Source organism: Triturus cristatus, chromosome 2_1 (genome assembly GCF_964204655.1).
Source record: "Triturus cristatus chromosome 2_1, aTriCri1.1, whole genome shotgun sequence".
NCBI lineage: Eukaryota > Metazoa > Chordata > Amphibia > Caudata > Salamandridae > Triturus > Triturus cristatus.
This window is the reverse complement of record NC_140581.1, coordinates 470,940,625-470,960,153: the sequence shown is the minus strand read 5'-3', so window position 1 is coordinate 470,960,153 and position 19,529 is coordinate 470,940,625. Positions and strand designations below refer to the sequence as shown.

Genomic DNA, 19,529 nt, shown 5'->3' with positions numbered 1-19,529 from the left:
CAAGTACTTCTCTGGTTAAGATGGGAAGGAGAGCAGATGCAGAGTGCAGAAGGATGTGTGTGTGTGGGGGGGGGGGGGAGGGGGGGCTGGCTCCTTTTATCATACACTCTGGAAATGCCCAGCTGTCATGGTGTAATGGGACACAATAATTGCAAGCATGAGAAATGTTAGTGGCGGAACCCTACAATTATCCCCCAAATTTTGCAGGCTTAATATATGGGAGACAACAGCTATGATCCGTACGGGGCAACGCTGGATCACCGTGGGATTTATAATTGCAAAAGGAAACATCGCCCGGAGGTGGGTTGATTAGGCTCTCCAACCATAGAAGAGTGGGAACGGGACATGGTCTGGTGCATGATAGCCAAAACAGCAGTCCATAAAAGCAGGGGGTACCCTTGAAGTGGGACCGGGTATGGGAAAATGGAACAGTTACAGGGGCAATATTTGTCTCTCCCTCCATCCCAGGAACTAGATCGTGGGGGGTAAGAAATATCACAGATGTGATCGACTAAGAAATGCTAAGGGTGGTGGTGATTTGAATAGGATGGGTGGGGAAAGCGATTTGCAATTTATTTATCTGTTTGGTACTGTGATGATTTTTAATGCTTGCTGTATAATTTTAAAACTTCAAAAAAAAAAAAGTTTTAAAAAACTGCTGACATTTCATGTTCTTGATGGAGACTGTGCGCCACCTTCGGAAGGAAATACCATCCGTGATCCATTAGGCTTCGACAGCTGAGTTTCTCCACCCTGGCATTCAGGAAGCCAGCCAGTTGTTGAACCACCAGGGAAATGCCCTGCTATTCCAGCCATGTCCAGAGATGCAGGACCTCTTGACAAAGGGTCCACGACCCCTCCCTGTTTGTTGGAGTACCACAAGGAGGTGATGTTGTACATGAACACTTGAATCAGATTTCCCTTGATGGAGGGTAGAAAGGCTTTCAATGCCAATCTGATCACTTGGAACTCCAACAAGTTGATGAAGAGTATGGATTCTGTTTGAGACTAGAGTCCTCTGATTATCACCATTCCCAGATGGCCGCTCTATTCCAGAGTGATGCGTCCATCAGATGCAAGATCTGGTTGGGGAAGGGAGAGGGGTGTGACTCTGATCCAATCGCGGTTTGTTAACCACCACTTCAAGGTTCTTGCATTTCCCTCCGAGATCTGGACTAAGTCGGAAAGATTTGCCGGATACTGCGCCCACCAGAACTTCAGGTTCCACTGCAAAGCCCACATATGTCATCTAGCATGTGTCGTTAGCAGGATGCAAGAGGCCATGAGGCCCAGCTGCCTCAGTGCGAGTCTCACCGAAATCAAGACCAGGGGATGAAACATCAATATAGCACAAATATCCTGGAATCGTCGCTAGGGAGGATAAGCCCGAAACTACACTGTGTCCAGAACAGCCACCGGCAAACATTCACCCCCAATCACAGATCTGGGTTAAATCCTTCGATACCCCGACACCAGTCCGAAGATGCTTGTTCCCGGTCCAGGGTGGACCTGGCCTGGCAGTTTGGGCTGCACCGATACCTTGGAAGCAGGGTCAAGCCTAGTTTGCATATGGCTGGGTCCAAACTGGAATGGCACGGTAAGCAAAAGAACTATGGCATTATGGTCCAGATCTCTGTACTGGGGTGATTGTTTGACATTGCTCAGCTTTCCATCAATTGTTCTTTTTGCACTGATCGTAAGATGGAGGCATGGAGGGAGGGGCAACTTCGAAGGGGAGGGAGCATACCCTTTAGATGATCTGCAGACCCCAACTGTCTGATTTTAGGGACTGCCAGTGGTGAAGGTGATGTCGAATCCTGCCACCAACTGGACGCCCATGATCAAGGGCAGGATTAGGAAGGTTTGGAGGCTGCAGTTGCCGGAGAGATGGTGGCTGGACCAGACCCTGGCTACTCCACCGACGAGGCCGGTAGGAAGCACGCCCTCGTCCATGCAGAGGCTGGGAATCTTGTGCGGCTCGGTGACTCGGATAGGATTATCACAGCTGAAAGCCCCTTCTGTAGCCATGGAAGGAGTGAATGGCAGACTGGGGACATGGGGCAGTCGAGAAGGCCCAAGGACTTGGTCGCAGGCCACGAGTCCTTATAGCGCCCTAGCGCTAAGTCTGCCTTGTCTCCAAAGAGACTGGTGCCATAGAAAGGCATGTCCATAAGGTAAACCTGGACATTCCCTGAAAAGCCAGATGCTTTCAGCCAGGCGTGGGGTCTGAGGGCCACTGTCGACAAAAACGCTCTGCTCAGTGAGTCTGTGGTGTCCATGCCACAGCCTATAGTGAACTTCACTGAATCTCTCCCACCTGTTACTGTTTGGGAGAGAATGTAGGAATAGCGGCCCAATAAGCATGCGCTGTTCACTGACCGTATTGCAAGGCTGGCAGAAGAAAACCTTTTCATACCCAAGCTGTCCACACTCTCAGATATTCTGTCTGGGGGAGCGACAGGGAACGTGCCATGGGAAGTAAAGGCTTGGACCACCAAGCATTCTGGGGCAGGGTGATGGGTGAGGAAATTTGGGTCCCTTGGAGCGGGGCCGCATGCAATCGTCCTATTGACAGGAGACCCTGTGCTGGGTTTGGACCAGGTACCCAGAAGGACATCAGTGATGGCTTAGTTTATTGGGAGTAGGGATTCGGAGGAGGAGACTCCTGATTGAAAGACAACTGTCAAGATGCTAGTCTTGACTGCCACCTAGGGCAAACTCAGGTTGAGGACCTCAGCCGCCATCCGCACCACTACTGCAAATGTATCTCCCTCCTCCACAGCCACAGTAGAGGGAGAAAGCATGACGGTATCTGAAGATGTGCCCAGTCCGCAGGCAACACCCACTTCCTCACATCAGTCCATATCCTGTTCTTACTGGTGTTGTAAAGGGTCGAGTGACCCCACCTCTAATTCCTCCCCTAGGCCTAGTCCTTCAGCATAGGGCTCAGTCTCCAACCTAGGACGCGGGGGTCCTGTCGGCGGCAGAATCGACATCGGTCGATGCGGCTCCAGGTCAGTCTTGTTGGGGATTAGAATAGGCCTGGCGTCAGGCAGGGAATGAAGCAATGGCTCGACCGGCGCCAGTGCAGATCCGTGAGGACCCATCAGAGCCTGGGCCGGAGACACTGGTGCAGAAACAGATGGGGCTCGAAGGTGCTCCGGAGGGGTTGGTTGCTCAAAAAATGAGGCGCATGAGCTCAGAGAACTCTTTGATTTGACTAGAGTTGATCCGGCGTCCGGAAAACTGGGGAGGCGCAGAGTAAGCCCAGGCGCAGGTGCCAAGGAACCAGGCCGCGAACACCGATGTTCCTCTGTCGCATCGGCCGACGGACGAGAAGTGAAAGTAGGCTTCGACTTCGTGCCTCTTACCCGAGTGCCCTAACAATCTTGAGGGGGACTAAAAGAACTTATGACTCCTGGAACGTTCCAGGGATATTCCTCTCGAGCAGGACTGTGACTTCCATGAAGTCGCCTGCTGGGCCTCTAGCAGCTTCAAGGACCACTTCCCTCAAAAGCCTTCGGTGGCATGGCCAAGCAGTCAGAGTACGACTTGGGAGTCATGTTCATGCACCAAACACCAAAAACACACGAGGAACGCGTCTTTCACCGACATGGTGCACTGACCGGTGCCACAAAAAAACAGGCATAGTATACTCCAGTATTAAACTTAATACTGGAGTATACTATGCCTGTAGTAAAAGTGATACAGAAAAAAATAGTCAATTTGCCTTCACCGGCTTGAGACTTGAAGAGTTATGGTTTAGTTGCAATTTCAGCACATGTTTTTCCTGTAAGAAAAGTGGACCTGGGAAACAAAAAAGTCAACAATGAAAACAGTGAATGCACTGAATGTTTTCTTAAAAAGCACTCAAGTCAAAAATAGTGGACTGATGACCTCCTCCTATTATGTTCGACGAAAGAACAAAGAATAACTGAACAGTGAGCAGAAAAGAACACAGATATCTCACCAGTCCAAACATACTACAGGTTGAAGTCCATAATTCACAAGACTGGTGCAATTCTGGTCAGCTAATAAATGTACATGAATTTGTGAGATAACAATTTGTTGATGGGACGACTCTTGTGAAACATAGCTTGGATAGTATTATGACACAAACAACAGTGCTTCAGAGTAGTACATTTCATGTAACAGCTGAAGCAACATCATGCCGTAAAAGAAGGGCTAGAGAGTGCGCTTCGATCTGCTTTAAATGTGAAAAGCGACGGACGAGCATAATACTAAAATGTCTGCAATCATAAAAGCAATTTTCATACACAATACGCCTTTTTACGTACAGGGGCACTGTCGTGATCCACAGAGAAATTGCAGACAATCCAAGTGTCTGGATCATTTTCATTTAAAGCCGGTACCATTTTGATTGCAGATAAATACAGCACATCTCGTTGAGATGCAGGCCACACTCTCTGTTAGGAAGGACAAAATGCCTTAGTTAGAAAACAATAAGAGCATTTTATGCAATGAAAGTAGCTCAAAATACAAAGTAAACAGTTTTCAGAAAAACCTGTACATTGTTTTACAGACTTTGTTTAAACAACACCCATTACAGCCTCGGGATATCTTCCTCATTACAGAATTTAGGTTTCAATCTTTTTATTGGAAAAAAACTGGAAGGAAGAACATACACCAACTGTCTCTGAAAGCAGAAGCATGGTTAAGATGATCACTTAGATAAATACTAACCTTCAGAAAATGGATCCCCAAATTCTGTATTACATATTTGTGCGTCTCTAAAGATTCCCTTGAGGTCAACATCTATGCCCCTCGCTCAACAAAAGGAAGGAGAGGAAAGAAGGGGAGACCACAAAGACATTAAGTATAAAATTCCATCAATCTGCTCTAAACAATCGATTCCACAATGTCCCCATGACATCCACGCTAACACACCATGAGGTGGCAAACCTCTGAACCCAAACTCCAGGAGTATTGTCCCTCAACTCACCCCACCACACGCTGCTTGTGAGTTTGGTACGCACTGTCAACAGATTCAGTAGCCTCCACATGTGACAAAATGTGCAGTTTCTCCTCGTGAGCGGACAGTCACACTGGATGCTTCAATGTCAAGAGCAAGTCCTTTTTTTATTTGATGAGGTTAATGACACCTAATCATGGCTGACCTGCAGTAATTCAGAAAGACTAGAATCCTCTCACCGTTCAGAAAAACAGACTTTAGTTCTCTAACTGCATGAAGCACCACCTGATTCTCAGAAGGCGTACTCAACACCACAAAAGTACCTTTTATCTAAGCACAATGTTTCCCTTTCTTAGTTGGAAGCCCACATTATCCTTACTCAAGATGAAAACTTAGGTTGCTGTAGCTCCTTTCCTATGGAACTGCACACTGCAGTTAAGGACATCCAATCCAGGAGTCCAGGGACCCTCAGAATATCGACAATTGCTGCTTAAGCCACATATACCCGATGATCGGTTCATCTATCCAGATGATTCAGAGAAGCAACCAGACAGTCCTTAAATTCTTTACGCCCCTCAAGTTTGTTTTGCAAGGACCCTATTGAGGTTGCAATGCACACCAAACATCCATGTAGCACCCTGAACATAAAGCTCTCCTTTAGGCACTGGTTCATAAACAAGAGGGTGCCTTCAATTGTTGCGACTTTCTCATTGATTTATTTTGTGATGTTAGGGTTCAGCAGCCCATCTAGGATCAATGGATAATTTTGTGAGTGGCAGTTATCGGGGACCAATTACATTTCCAGTTAAGCATGATCTTCATCCACCTCATGGTGTGCTGAAAGCTGAAGAAATCGTTCCCATCTTTTGCCTTTAGGTGCACTCGAAATGGGTGATTTGTTAGTTATTTGGCGTTCTAAAGCTTGTAACACTGTTTTAATGTGTTACTATCTTAACTGCGGTGTTTACAAAGGGAGGAAGATACACCCTACTCCCCCTGAACTGATCAAAAGAGCTGAAAATCATCAAGCAAACACTGTCCAAATATATTAAAGTACAATTATCATATATGCATATTTTGTGCCTACTGGCCTCCTCTTCGTTTTTAGCCACTCAACACGTGTTTCGTCTTATAAGGGCATACCACATGGCTTCCTCAGGGCTGCCCAGTCAAAGATGTGTGTTCTGGATTTCTCCTGTACTTCTGGTTCTACTTCCGACCAGGACAAAATTGATTTAATTCTTGATCTTGTCCAGGATGTTTGGATTATATGTGCATACCGATCCAATTTGAAAGTCTTCTAACAAGAGGATTTATCCTGATGGAGCGTACTCAGAGGAGCGCAATGGAAAACAAATCAGTACTGTTTAGGGATAATTATTTTTTACTGGAGACAATCTTGTTAGAATACTTTCAAATGGGATTGGCGTGCAAATATAATCCGAAGATCTTGGACACGATCAAGAATTATACCATCTCTTGCCTTTGCCCATTTATCTTTGGGCAGCACGATGGGGAGGTGTAGGTCACATTTACTTATAAGACTCCATGTCAAAGGGAGCTTTGGCACTATGATACTCAAAGACAACTTCCATTTCACGGTACTCAATGGCAACTTCCATTTCACTACCTAGATGAGGGGTGATGTGCCTGCTCGGACTCCTAGGTGACTCGAGATGAAAGCTCAGGTATGTGTATTATATATATGTATTTTAGGGAGCAGGGATGGGTTAAGGGTAATAAGGGTTCATCAGGTTTGATGAATGGAAAACAGTAAAGGGTGGTAAGGATTAGTTACTTACCTGTAATCCTAGTTCTCTTCCAGGGGTATCCTCATCAAAGTCATAAGCATTAGAATATTCCCGCCCATGCGCGGGACCACGGAAACACTATATTATATGTGCCCCACATATATATCCATATATATATCTATATATCTATATCTATATATCTATATCTATATATCTATATCTATATATCTATATCTATATATCTATATCTATATATCTATATCTATATATCTATATCTATCTATCTATATATATCTATATATATATAAACAAGCACTTGCAGCCTACTAAACAACAGAGCTGAATCATGCCATAAGGAATTTCTACCATACATGAAAAACATGAATTAGAAACAGGAGAAACAATAGCAAAATTTGTTTAGAAACGTTTTTAATGCTCAGCAAACAGTAGAAATCCTCACAAATCACTGAAAGCATAGGAAGCTCCCAGGCTGCATTGCAAACACCCAGTCTAAAAAGACCGAAAAGCTAACCTGTAGCTGCATAGCAATAAACTGACACCGTGCCTTTAAGGCACACCTGACCCCCAGCTTAGCATCATGCCTCAGGGGTGACAGTTAGGTCAGTTGTTCTTTGCGGAGACTGAAAAAGCCATGTCACAAAGAGTTAACAACATCTTCAAAAGATAACAATCCTTTGCCCGGGGAGGCGGGAGGGTTGCTTATGACTTTGATGAGGATACCCCTGTAAGAGAACTAGGATTACAGGTAAGTAACTAATCCTTCTCTTCCAGGGGATCCTCATCAATAGTCATAAGCATTAGAATAGAATAGAATAGCGAGCCTCACCATCTCCCTGCAGGCAAAGGGGAAAAAACAGAAAATGATCAGTAGGCTTAGAAAGAAAAAGCTAAGCTACCCAAATAGATTCCTCAAGGAGGCTTGGCCTACTTGAGTTTGAGCCCTGGAATCAGATTCTAGGCAGTAGTGCCTCGTAAAGGTATGAACCGATTTCCAGGTTGCTGCCTTGCAGATCTCTGACATTGGGACGTCATGCAAGAAGGCAACTGTGGCCGCTTTCCCCCTAGTGGAATGCGCCTTGGGAGGCAACGGTAAGGGCCTTTTCGCCAGCTGGTAAGCTAAGGTAATGCAGGACACAATCCATCTCGAGATGGATCTCTTAGCGGCTGGGAAGCCTGTTCTCATGGCGCCATAATTGACAAAAAACTGATCTGCCTTCCGTATGCCCTTGGTACTTTCTAAGTAGAACTTAAGTACCCTCTTGAGGTCCAAGGAATGAAGCGACTTCTCAGCCGGGGTCACTGGATTTGGAAAAAAAAGAGGGAAGGGAAATGGACTGATTGATATGAAAATCAGACACTACCTTAGGGAGAAAAGATGGATGCGCCCTTAAGACCACTTTGTTATGGTGAAACACAGTGTAAGGCTCCTTGGTACACAGCGCCTGGATCTCGCTTACTCTGCGCGCCGATGTAATGGCTACCAGAAAAGCGGCCTTCCAAGACAAATGCTGCAAGGAAGCTCTATGGATTGGCTCAAAGGGCGGGCCCATCAATTTAGATAATACCAGGTTCAACTCCCACGGAGGAGAAGGGTTTCGAACAGGGGGGATACACCTTCTTCAACCCCTGTAAAAGTCCTTGACCACCTGCATCTGGAAAAAGGAGGGCTGACTAGGAGATCTCCTGTACGCTGTAATGGCAGATAAATGGACCCTGATAGAAGCATACTTTAAACATGATCTTGCTAAGTACAGAAGGTAAGGGAGAATGACATCCTCCTGCCCCTTCGTAGGATCAAGGTGATGTTCTCTACACCAAAGAAAAAACCTCTTCCACTTGAACGCATATGACGCTCCTGTGGAGGGTCTTTTCGCTTCTTTCAAAATATGCATGCAATCAGGAGGCAGTTTCAAATGTCCGTATTGCAGGACCTCAGGATCCATGCTGCCAAGTTCAGTGAGGGAAGGTTGGGATGAAGAATCCTCCCGCCCATCTTGGTCAGCAGGTCCGGCCTGCAAGGTAGTCTCCTGTTTGGAAGTACCGACAGATGAAGAAGGTCCGGGTACCACCACTGCCGTGGCCAGTCAGGAGCTATCAGAATCATCGTCATGCTGGATCTGAGTAGCTTGGACACCACCTTCGGGATCAGGGGCAGAGGAGGAAAGGCGTAGGCATATGTCCCTGACCAGTCCATCAAAAGCGCATTCCCCGTGTCCCTGGACGGTGGAATCTGGACGCGAAGGCGTGGCAATTTTGTGTTTTCGTCGTCTGCGAATAGATCTATCTCCGGACGACCCCAACGATGGAAAAGGTCCGCCACCACCTCGTCTTGCAGCACCCAGTCTGGCTGATCTTCGAATTGCCTGCTGAGTGCGTCTGCCTTGATATTTAGCTCTCCTGGAAGGTGCACTGCCACTACCGAGAGGTTCCGGGCGAGAAGCCAGTGCCAGTTCGCCTGTGACTCCAGGGAAAGAGGACGTGATCGAGTTCCACCCTGTTTGTTTAGGTAGAAGATGGTCGTCGTGTTGTCGGTCTGGACCAGGACCGAATCGGACTCGATTGCCGGTAGGAAAGCTTTCAGAGCAAGGTGGACTGCTCGGAGCTACAGCATATTGATGTGGTAGGTCTGTTCCTTCACCGACCACCGTCCTTGTATCTGAAGGCACCCCATGTGTGACCCCCAGCCTTGCAGAGACGCGTCTGTTACCACCGTTTGCACTGGAAGTGGCTGGTGAAAAGGGACTCCCACCATCAGATTCCGCTGCTGAGTCCACCATGTGAGGGAGGATCTCGCCGCCTGGGAGAGACATATCTGATCTTCCCAGCGACCTGTTGACTGATCCCACTGGTCCTCCAGAGTTTGTTGCAAAGGCCGCATCCTCAGCCGGGCGTTGGGAATGAGTAAGATGCAGGACGCCATGGATCCCAGCAGGGATGCCACCTGCCGGACTGACTGGTTCTGCACCTGGAGCAGGAGCCTGCACTTCCGTTTCATTGAGGACAGTCTCTCCTCCGAAGGATACGCTCTTCCCACACTTGTGTCCAGAACGGAGCCAAGGTAGTGGATGGTTTGCTTGGGCTGCTGCACTGACTTCTCCATGTTGACATGAAGGCCGAGATCGTGTAACTGCTGCAGACCGATCTGGAAGTCTTGCCTCACCTGCTGCTGGGATGGACCTTTCAGCAGCCAGTCGTCTAAGTATGGGTAGACGAAGAGACCTTTTCTGTGAAGAAAAGCTGCCACCACTGCCATGCATTTGGTGAAGACTCGTGGAGCCGACTTGAGTCCAAAGGGCAGGACCTTGTATTGATAATGCTTGTGGCCAACCACAAACCTCAGGTACTTGCGATGACACTTTGCAATGGAAATGTGGAAGTACGCATCTTGGAGGTCCACCGAACACATCCAATCCCCTACTTGCAGATGTGGACATATTTGATGAAGTGCCAACATGCAAAACTTCTCCTTGACTATGACCTTGTTCAGAAGACGAAGGTCTAGGATCGGCCGAAATTTGTGCTCCTGATCTTTTTTGGGGACCAGAAAGTACCAGCAGTACACTCCCTTTCCAATTTGAGAAGGTGGAACCTTTTCGATAGCCCGTGTAGGAGAGTAGGGTCTGCTTTCTATGTTCACTCCCACTTTTTGCTTTTGCTTCACTGGTTTTCGACTTAGATGTGGCTGTGGGCCTGCTAATCAGACCCACAGCCCAGCTGTTCTCTCTCTAAATTCACACTATGTACTTTAGGTACATAACCCAATTGGTAAGGATCACCTTCTAGGGCCCTGTACAGTGTACCTTAGGTACCCAGGGCATAGGTGTACCCTAGGCCTATCAGGGGCTGCAGCATGTATTATGCCACCCCTGGCTGGCCTTCCATTATGACATAACTGGCTGATCACTCAGCTGGGGCAAGGTCGTGTAACCACCCCTTGCTTAGGTGTAGTATTCCTATACCTACCTTATATATAGACACATGGGTAAACTATCAGTCACTCCTATGGCAGGCCTTAACAATCCTGAAGGCAGAGTACTTGGTAACATGTGAGATGGTGCTCTAGCAAGAGCTGAGCCGGTCTGCAGCTTTCGGAACCATGTCCTTATAGCCGTTCTATGATATCGCCTACCATATACTCTTGAAGTGCCTTATAATCCTCGCGGTTATGGTAACTATGGTTTGGCTTTATCAAAACATGTTGTGTACGGTGTCTAACACTTTGGAATACTACCCCCATACCATTTCTGGCGATGAGGATAGTATTCCTCCCTTCTAGAGGGAGAAGACATGTTGAAGACCTACTACCCGGTTAAAGTTAACCAGAGCCCCAGCATCACAAAATGGATGCTGCTGCCACAGACACAAGTCTGACCTCCTGCTGCTGGGAGTCCTTCCAGCGAGGGAGGCTTGGACAATAGGTTTCCTGCCTTGGGAGGTGCTAGCACCACCCTAGACAGGACTTAAGTGTATTGGGGCAGGGAGGGATGAATGAAACGAGACACTGCCTGGGGCACACAAGGTGTCCCATGCATAGTCTGGTTCAAACCGGTGCTGGGGCACTCCAGCCCCAGTCCTGGCGCGAAACTGGACAAAGGGAAGGGGGTGTAACCACCCCCCTCCCTGGTCCCACCCATAGGAGGGACCTAGCAGGTAACCCAGCCCCCCAGATTAGTATAAGAGTGGGAGCTGAGTCCCTAGGACTTTGGATTATCCTGATAACTGAAACTTGAACAGAAACTCTGGCCCTTCGACATTCGACTACGGAAGAAGACTGAAGAATCTCCCTTGTGGCCAAGGAGTGGCCACCCTGTGCAAACAGGCACCATCAAGCGACCTGCCGTTTGCTTTGCCTAAAGTTCTACGAGGAACCGACTGCAGAGCCCGACCAGCGCCTTGACTTCCAGACTTCTCCGACCCTGATCCACATCCACAGCAAAGCTGAGATCCGTGGAGGCGACGAGAGACGTGGGACTGGCTACCTGGGAAAATTGGCTACTTGCTTCCAGTGCAGCTTCTGAGGCATCCTCGAAGTTGTGCTCTGGGGATTGAGAAGCCCCAACCCCGAGCACCATCTGCACCGAAGATCAGCCCTCCACACTCAACGAGTACTGCGTGGGGCCCTTCTGCATTTTCCTGCTCAACGCGTCTGTCTGGTTGCTTGCCCGTTGGCTAGTAACCTCTGTGGCGACGAACCCTTGACTTTCCACCGCTGGTTTGGCTCCTCCAGACTGGCCCTTGCTTCCCTGTGAAAGAGAAGCACCTCAGGCCTTCCTGGTCTGCAACAGAAGTGAATCCTTCATTCTGCATGGGTTGCGCTTGCCAAGGCTCGTTGTGTCCCAACTTGACATCGACGCCGCCAACAGCAAGAGCCCTCGTGGGACAGCTCGCCTCCTGGTTCTGGTCGTCCTCGACGTCTCCTGGTACCCGTGGCTGCTGCGACAAGCTTCACCTCCATCTTCACAACATCGCCTGGTTCCTTCCTGGCTCCTGGCTGGTGACCTAGACTCTGTCCCCTCTGCTTGCAGGTATCCTCCTTCTTGATTCCATCCTTGGAATCCACCGGACACTCTTCACTGACTGCCTGTCAGCATCTTTTCTTCAGGCATCCATAGGAGTCGCCGACGAAACCAGACGCAAGTTCACACCTATGCACCCGCAGCCCGTGGGCTAGGTAACTTAAGTACTCCGGTCCAAGTCTCTAAATCCTAGTTCCTTCCGAAGTGTCCTAAAACTCTTAATTTCTAAATACTACTATTTCTATCGACTTTAACACATTACGCGTGAGTGTTTCCACTCTGCACCTGAATCCCGTGGGCCTCCCACTGCCTAGCAGCTGATAGGATAGTGTAGCCCCAGCGATTCCCTAGGCCTAAGCCTAACCTGTGTTTGTGACAGTGGTTCTTATACCACTTACTTAGTATATGGTTTGCGTGGCCCCTAGGGCCTAACTGTATTACTTACCTGTGTGACTTATGTATGCTTAAATAAGACTGTGTTGGACTTACCTCGAATCTCATAAAGAGTGCTGAGGGTATTTTGACTAGAATAAATACATTCTATTTTTATAATATATCTGTTGTGGTGTCCTTTCATTTGGTATTCAAGGGGTTGCAAATGGTATAACAGCTGGCTTCACATGCCATACAGAGTTTAGCCTAAGACTGCTCTTGTCCATGCTACCACTAGGATAGCTGGTCTATAAGGTTGACTTTACAACCAATCACCATAAGGGTTGTTTGGACTGATACAAGGTGTACACTAGAACTAGTGACATCATATATCAGGCCAACTTCTCACAGCCTGCTTTTGAAGAAGGGCCCTCACCTCCTTTCGAAGCAGCTGTAACTGGTGAGGACGGGACTTTTTTGGTGGTATGTCCTTTGGAAGCGCACGGAAACGAAGCGCATATCCATTGCGCAACATATTCAGCACCCAGCGATCTTTTGTGATGCTGTCCCACTCTGCCAGATGTTGTGAAGCACTTCCTCCCACTGGAGTGGGCAACGGCGGCATAGGAAGCCACTGCTCATGACTTCCCTCCTGCTCTCGCCGTGGTAGAGGACAGCTGTTGGTGGCCCCCTCTACCTCTGTTGGATTTTCCTCCCCGAAACTGACTTTCCCTGGGTCTTATTCTGGGACCACTGAGGGGTTTGAACCCTCTATTGAGGCCCCTTGCGCTGGTTGGGCCTGTAGCTTCGTCTGAACTCCTTTTTCTCCAACCCAACCGCCTTGAGGGTGTCCAACTCGGTCTTCATGTGACCCATCTCTTCATCCGCGTGCGTGCCGAAGAGAGAAGAGCCAGAGAATGGAAGGTTCAAGATTATCTGCTGCGCATCTGGTTTCAGCCCTGTTAGTCTCAACCAGGACGATCTCCTGGCGCATTCTCCATGCGCGTAAGAATGCGCTGATAGCACCGCTCCATCCGCCGCCGAGCTAATCGTCTGATTAGCCACCAAGGATCCCTCAGTGACTATCTCCTCGAAATCCTTTTGGTACTCCTTTGGGAGCTTGGATTTGAACCACTCCAAAGAGTCCCAGAGAGCTCTGTCATAACGGCCGAGCAGCGCAGCCGCGCTGGAGACCTTAAGGGATGCAGCCGCCGACGTGCAGGCTTTGCGACCCCACGAGTCCTGAGCTCTGCTCTCCTTATCTGGTGGGACAGAAGATGACGACGATACAGCGCGAGTCTTTCTTGCCGCTGCTACTATTACCGAGTCTGCAGGAGGGTCCATCTTAAAGACCGGATCAGAGGTAGCTGGCTTATATTTCTTAAGGATGCAAGCCGGCACCGCCTTGATGGTTGCTGGAGTTAAGAAGGTGTCCATGACCGGTTCCAGGATCCCAGGAACCAATGGAAGCAGCGGTCGAGATGCAGTCTTCTGATGAAGAGTCTCGAAAATCACCGTCGTCGTGACTTGTGGGGCTGACATCTTAATGTGGAGGTTCCGAGCACCCCTCTGCAGAACCTCATGGTATGTGTTGATATCGTCTACGGGCGAGACACTGGGCTGTCCGATAGCATGGGGGAGTAATCCCTCTTTGAGGACCGGGTGGAGAAAGTCGAGGAAGTAGATGTTGTTCTTCTACCTCGTCGATGATCACGGGCCCGTGATCTGACTGCACGATCTTCTCGCCTGGGGGAGCGCGATCTAGGGCGCTGTCTCTCAGGTGACTTCTCGCATGCTTGCCTGGGAGGACTCACTCTGTCTACTTCGTTCACCAATCTTTGAAGCGGAGATCTATGCGCCAGACTGGCATACTCTTGCATCCTCCTTGTCGCCCCTGAGTCCTGCCAGTGACGTATGGGCAGCAGCCATCTGGGCGACAGTTGAACCGCAGAAGTGGTCTTGCGTTGTCTTGAAGGAGACCTGCGGACATGGCTAGCAACTTCTCTCCGCGAGAGACCTTGCGGAGTAGCTGACCTTGGAGAAGCCCCCTTGGATGAGTGCGAGGACGAATGGCTCGAAGCTGACTCCATCACTAGGACCACCGAGCCATCCTCAGACCTCACGGAGGCCTGCCTCGACGTCTAGCGTGCCCTGGACGTCGATCTGGGCTCCTGTCTTCCTGCTTGTCGGGCCTCTCGTCTGCTCGACGTCGAACGCCGTGTCGATGGAGACCGGTGCCGATGAGCAGGCAAAGAATGTTGCCTCGACGTCGAACAGCGATGTGAAGCCGACGATGGAGGGACTCTCTCTCGACGCCGAATGTCGTCTAGACGACGGAGGAGCTGCGTCCAATCTTGACTTCGATGGTCTGCGCAACGACGTCTGAGGGGTATTTCTCGCACTTGAAGCCGAACGCCGTTGAGACGACGACGGAGACCTCATCCTCGATGCTGATCGTTGGCTGGTTGACGACGGCGGAGGAGTCTTCGCTCTCGACGTCGATCGCTGATGGAACTGCGACAACGGAAGTGAGCCTGCCCTCGACGACAGAGGGGTGACACTCCTCGACGCCGATCGACGTTGAGTAGACGACGGCGGAGGGTCTCTGCTCCTCAACGCCGATAGTCGCCGGGTTGACTGCGGCTGAGGGTCTCTGCTCCTCGACGCCGATAGTCGCCGACGGCGGAGGGGTCTTGTCTCTCGACGCCGATCGTCGCCGGGTTGACAACGGCGGACGAGTCGTCGACGACGTACCTTTTCTCGACGGCAAACCCACTGTCAAGGTCTTTTCTTGGAAATATGACCCACCTGAAGATCTTTTTTCTGCGCCGAGCCCGACGCTGAAGCAGAAGGACGTGAGGACTTGCTTCTAGAAGACGTTCTAGACCTCTTGGAGCCCTTCCTTACTGGAGATCTTCCTCTAGATGGTTTACTTGCCAGGCCATACAGGCGAATTCTTTCCCTGTTCTTCAAAGTTCTTCTGGACAGGTTCTGGCAGTGAGGGCAGGTCTTAGGATCATGGTCCTCCAGTAGACAAAGGATACAGACCCTATGAGAATCAGTCTTGGCCTTCTTTTTGCCACAAGAAGGGCAAGGGTCAAAAAGAGATGGCATTTTAAGATATTAAAAAATGCCCAAACCTTTCAAAAAAGACAGCTTCTTACTTTAACTGATGAAAAACGTCAAAGTAAGGAATAAAAGTTGTGAAAAGTGAAAATATTTTCTGACAAAAATCAGAAAAGAGTGGAGCTGTGTTGCCAGGATCCTTCCGAAGGAGCCGGAAAGAACAACTGACCTAACTGTCACCCCTAAGGCATGATGGGAAGCTGGGGGTCAGGTGTGCCTTAAAGGTACGGTGTCAGTTTATTGCTATGCAGCTACAGGTTAGCGTTTCAGTCTTTTTAGACTGGGTGTTTGCAATGCAGCCTGGGAGCTTCCTATGCTTTCTGTGATTGATGAGGATTTCTACTGTTTGCTGAGCATTAAAACAGTTTCTAAACAAATTTTGCTATTGTTTCTCCTGTTTTTAATGCATGTTTTTCATGTATGGTAGAAATTCCTTATGGCACGAGTCAGCTCTGGGGTTTAGTAGGCTGCAATTGCTTGTATAGGTATATATATATGGATATATATGTGGGGCACATATAATATAGTGTTTCCGGGGTCCCGCGCATGGGCGGGAATATTCTAATGCTTATGACTATTGATGAGGATCCCCTGGAAGAGAAGGTGTTTTTACAGTTTAGGAATGAACGGGGAAAAGGGTGGAAAGGGTGGGTGGGGGTAACAAGGACAGGGTTTTAGGTTTAAGGGATTGTTAGAGGTAGGAAGGTATTTTATTATTGTTTGTTATAGAAAAGGGATATATATATTTATTTTTAAAAAATGCACACGTGCGTATATATTTATTGTGTATCTATGTATGGAATATGCTACTTACCAGTATGCATCTGTTCTTGGCATGTAGAGCTGCAGAGTTGTACACTGTGCATAGATCGCCATCTGGTGTTGGGCCCGGATGTTTGCAGTTTGTTTTTGTTCTTTGGAAGTCACAAGATCAGTGACTCCTCCTTCAGTCCGTACTGCGCATGGGCTTCGGCTCCATCCTCAGATTGTTTTTCGCCAGCAGGGAAATGATGGAGCGTAGTAATAACAGTGAGAAACCCATGTGTGTTGTATCTAAATAAGATAGACTGGAATGGATACAGGTAGCCGGGGAGGCGGGTGGGCGTGTACAACTCTGCAGCTCTACATGCCAAGAACAGATGCATACTGGTAAGTAGCATATTCCGTTCGAGGCATATGAGCTGCAGATTGTACACTGTGCATAGATTATATAGCAGGACCCAACCTTAGCGGCGACCACCGGTATCCGTTGCAGCGGTTTGAAATAATGTCTTTAGTACAGCCTGGCCCACACTAGCTTGTTGCTTGGAGTGCACGTCTACACAGTAATGTTTTGTGAAGGTGTGCGGTGTTGACCATGTGGCTGCTTTGCAGATGTCATCTAAGGGTATGTTCCCTAGAAAAGCCATAGAAGCCCCTAGAGTGGGCTTTAGGTGGAACAGATAATGTTCTTTTTGCCTTTTGATAGCAAATTTGTATGCACTTTACAATCCACCTAGCTATCCCTGATTTAGAGATGGGGTTGCCTTTATGCGGTGGAGAGAAGGAGACAAACAATTGTTTAGTCTTCCTGAAATGTTGCATTCTTTGTATGTAGTACAGTAAAGCCCTCTTAACATCAAGTGTATGTAGAGCCCTTTGCGCAACAGATTGAGGTTGCGAGAAAAAAACAGGTAATTCCACCGATTGATTGAGATGGAAGGGGGAAATGACCTTGGGCAGAAATTTTGGATTGGTACGAAGTATTACTTTGCTGTGATGTATTTGTAAGAAGGGTTCCTGTATAGTGAACGCTTGTATTTCGCTAACCCTTCTAAGGGAAGTGATAGCTAGTAGAAAAGCTGTTTTCCAGGTGAGAAACTGTAGCTCGCATTTATGCAGTGGTTCTAAGGGCGGACCCATGAGCCTTGTAAGAACTACATTTAAATTCCATACAGGAGAAGGCGGTGCCCTGGGTGGAATTATGCGTTTAAGGCCTTCCATAAAGGCTTTAATAGCGGGCACCCTGAACAGTGATAAATGTTGTCTGTTTTGCAGGTAAGCAGCAATCGCTGCTAGGTGTAGGCGTATGGAAGAATATGCCAGGTTACACCTTTGAAGATGGAGTAGATGGAATATAATGTGTTGTATGGATGCATCTAAAGGGTTGATTGTATTGTTACGGTAGTAAACAACAAATCTCTTCCACTTTGCGGCATAGCATGCTCGAGTGGTAGGACGTCTAGCTTCCTTGATAATATTCATGCAGTCAGGGGGAAGGTTAAGGTATCCAAATTCTAAGATTTCAGGAGCCAGATCGCAAGGTTGAGCTGCGCTGGGTCCGGGTGTCTGATTTCTCCATGGTTCTGAGTTAGGAAGCATGGGGACAGGTGCAGTTTTTGGTGTGGTACCACTGAGAGCTGTAGCAGTGTGGTGTACCACGGCTGCCTGGCCCATGTTGGGGCTACCAGAATGAGCGTGAGGGAGTGCTGTTGCAGTTTCCTGACCACTAATGGAATTAGTGGGAGAGGTGGAAAGGCGTATGCAAATCTGCCTGACCAGTTCATCCATATCGCATTGCCTTTGGACAATGGGTGTGGGTATCTGGCGGCGAAGCTTGGGCATTTTTTGTTTTCGTGGGTGGCGAAGAGGTCTATCTGAGGATGCCCCCACTTGTGGAAGAATGGGCGAAGAACTTGTGGATGCAGTTCCCATTCGTGTATTTGTTGCGTTTGTCTGCTGAGCAGATCTGCCATGGTGTTTTGTATGCCTGGGACGTGCTGTGCCAGGAGAAAGATGTTTTGTGAAATTGCCCATCTCCATATGCTCTGGGCTAAGCGGGAGAGCTGGGGAGAGTGTGTCCCCCCCTGTTTTTGAATATAATACATTGCAGTCATATTGTCTGTGCGAATGAGGACTGCTTTGGCTGAAATCTGTTTTTGAAAGGATTTTAGGGCTAGAAAGATCGCCAAGAGCTCCAGATGGTTGATGTGGAGCGATTTTTGCTGTGGCGTCCATAGACCTTGCATTGTGAGGTGTAGGAGGTGCGCTCCCCAGCCGGAGAGCGATGCGTCCGCTGTTAGAATCACCTGAGGAACCGGGTCCAGGAACAGCCGCCCTTTGGAAAGGTTTGTGGTGTTCCACCACTGCAGAGAGTGATGAGTGCGGCCGTCCACCAACACCAGATCCGTCAGCTGTCCCTGGGCCTGGTTCCACTGTTGTGCTAGGCACTCTTGGAGTGGACGCATGTGGAGTCTTGCATGGGGCACTATGAAAATGCAAGATGCCATCATCCCTATTAGCTTCATGAACACTCTCGCTGGGAGAGAGTGCTGAGGAATGAACGTTTGGCGCAAGGCTTGTATGCTTGCGATTCTGGCTGAGTTGGGATAGGCTATACCTTTGGAGGTGTCTATAGTGGCCCCGAGATATTGCTTTGTGTGAGATGGTACGAGGTGGGACTTTTGATAGTTCACCGTGAAGCCTTGCTGGTGGAGCAGTTGGATGGTGCTGTTTGTCTGTTGCACACATTGGTCGTAGGACGCTGCTTTTATCAGCCAGTCATCTAAGTAAGGGAAGACGGGACTATGTTAACGTCTGAGGTGTGCTGCTACTACAGCTAGGCATTTGGTAAACACCCGTGGTGCGGTGGTGACCCCGAAGGGGAGAACCGTGAATTGGTAATGCTGACCGTCCACCACAAACCTGAGGTACTTCCTGTGAGAAGGGTGTATTGGAATATGAAAGTATGCGTCTTTCAGATCCAAGGTAGTGAGAAAGTCTCCCTGACAGAGGAGTGGGAGGACTTGTTGTAGGGTGACCATGTGGAAA

The 19,529-nt window shown here is 48.6% G+C and overlaps 1 protein-coding gene across 2 annotated transcripts in view; it reads right to left on the bottom strand.

The window, feature by feature from the left end:
• The window catches only part of CERT1 (ceramide transporter 1), a 944,792-nt gene that overhangs the window by 62,746 nt on the left and 862,517 nt on the right, over positions 1–19,529 (bottom strand). For both annotated transcript variants that reach the window (XM_085632300.1, XM_085632301.1), the window contains one exon: positions 4,299–4,427. In XM_085632300.1, coding sequence (XP_085488426.1) covers positions 4,299–4,427 — 129 coding nt within the window. The remainder of the gene's footprint in view (positions 1–4,298; positions 4,428–19,529) is intronic.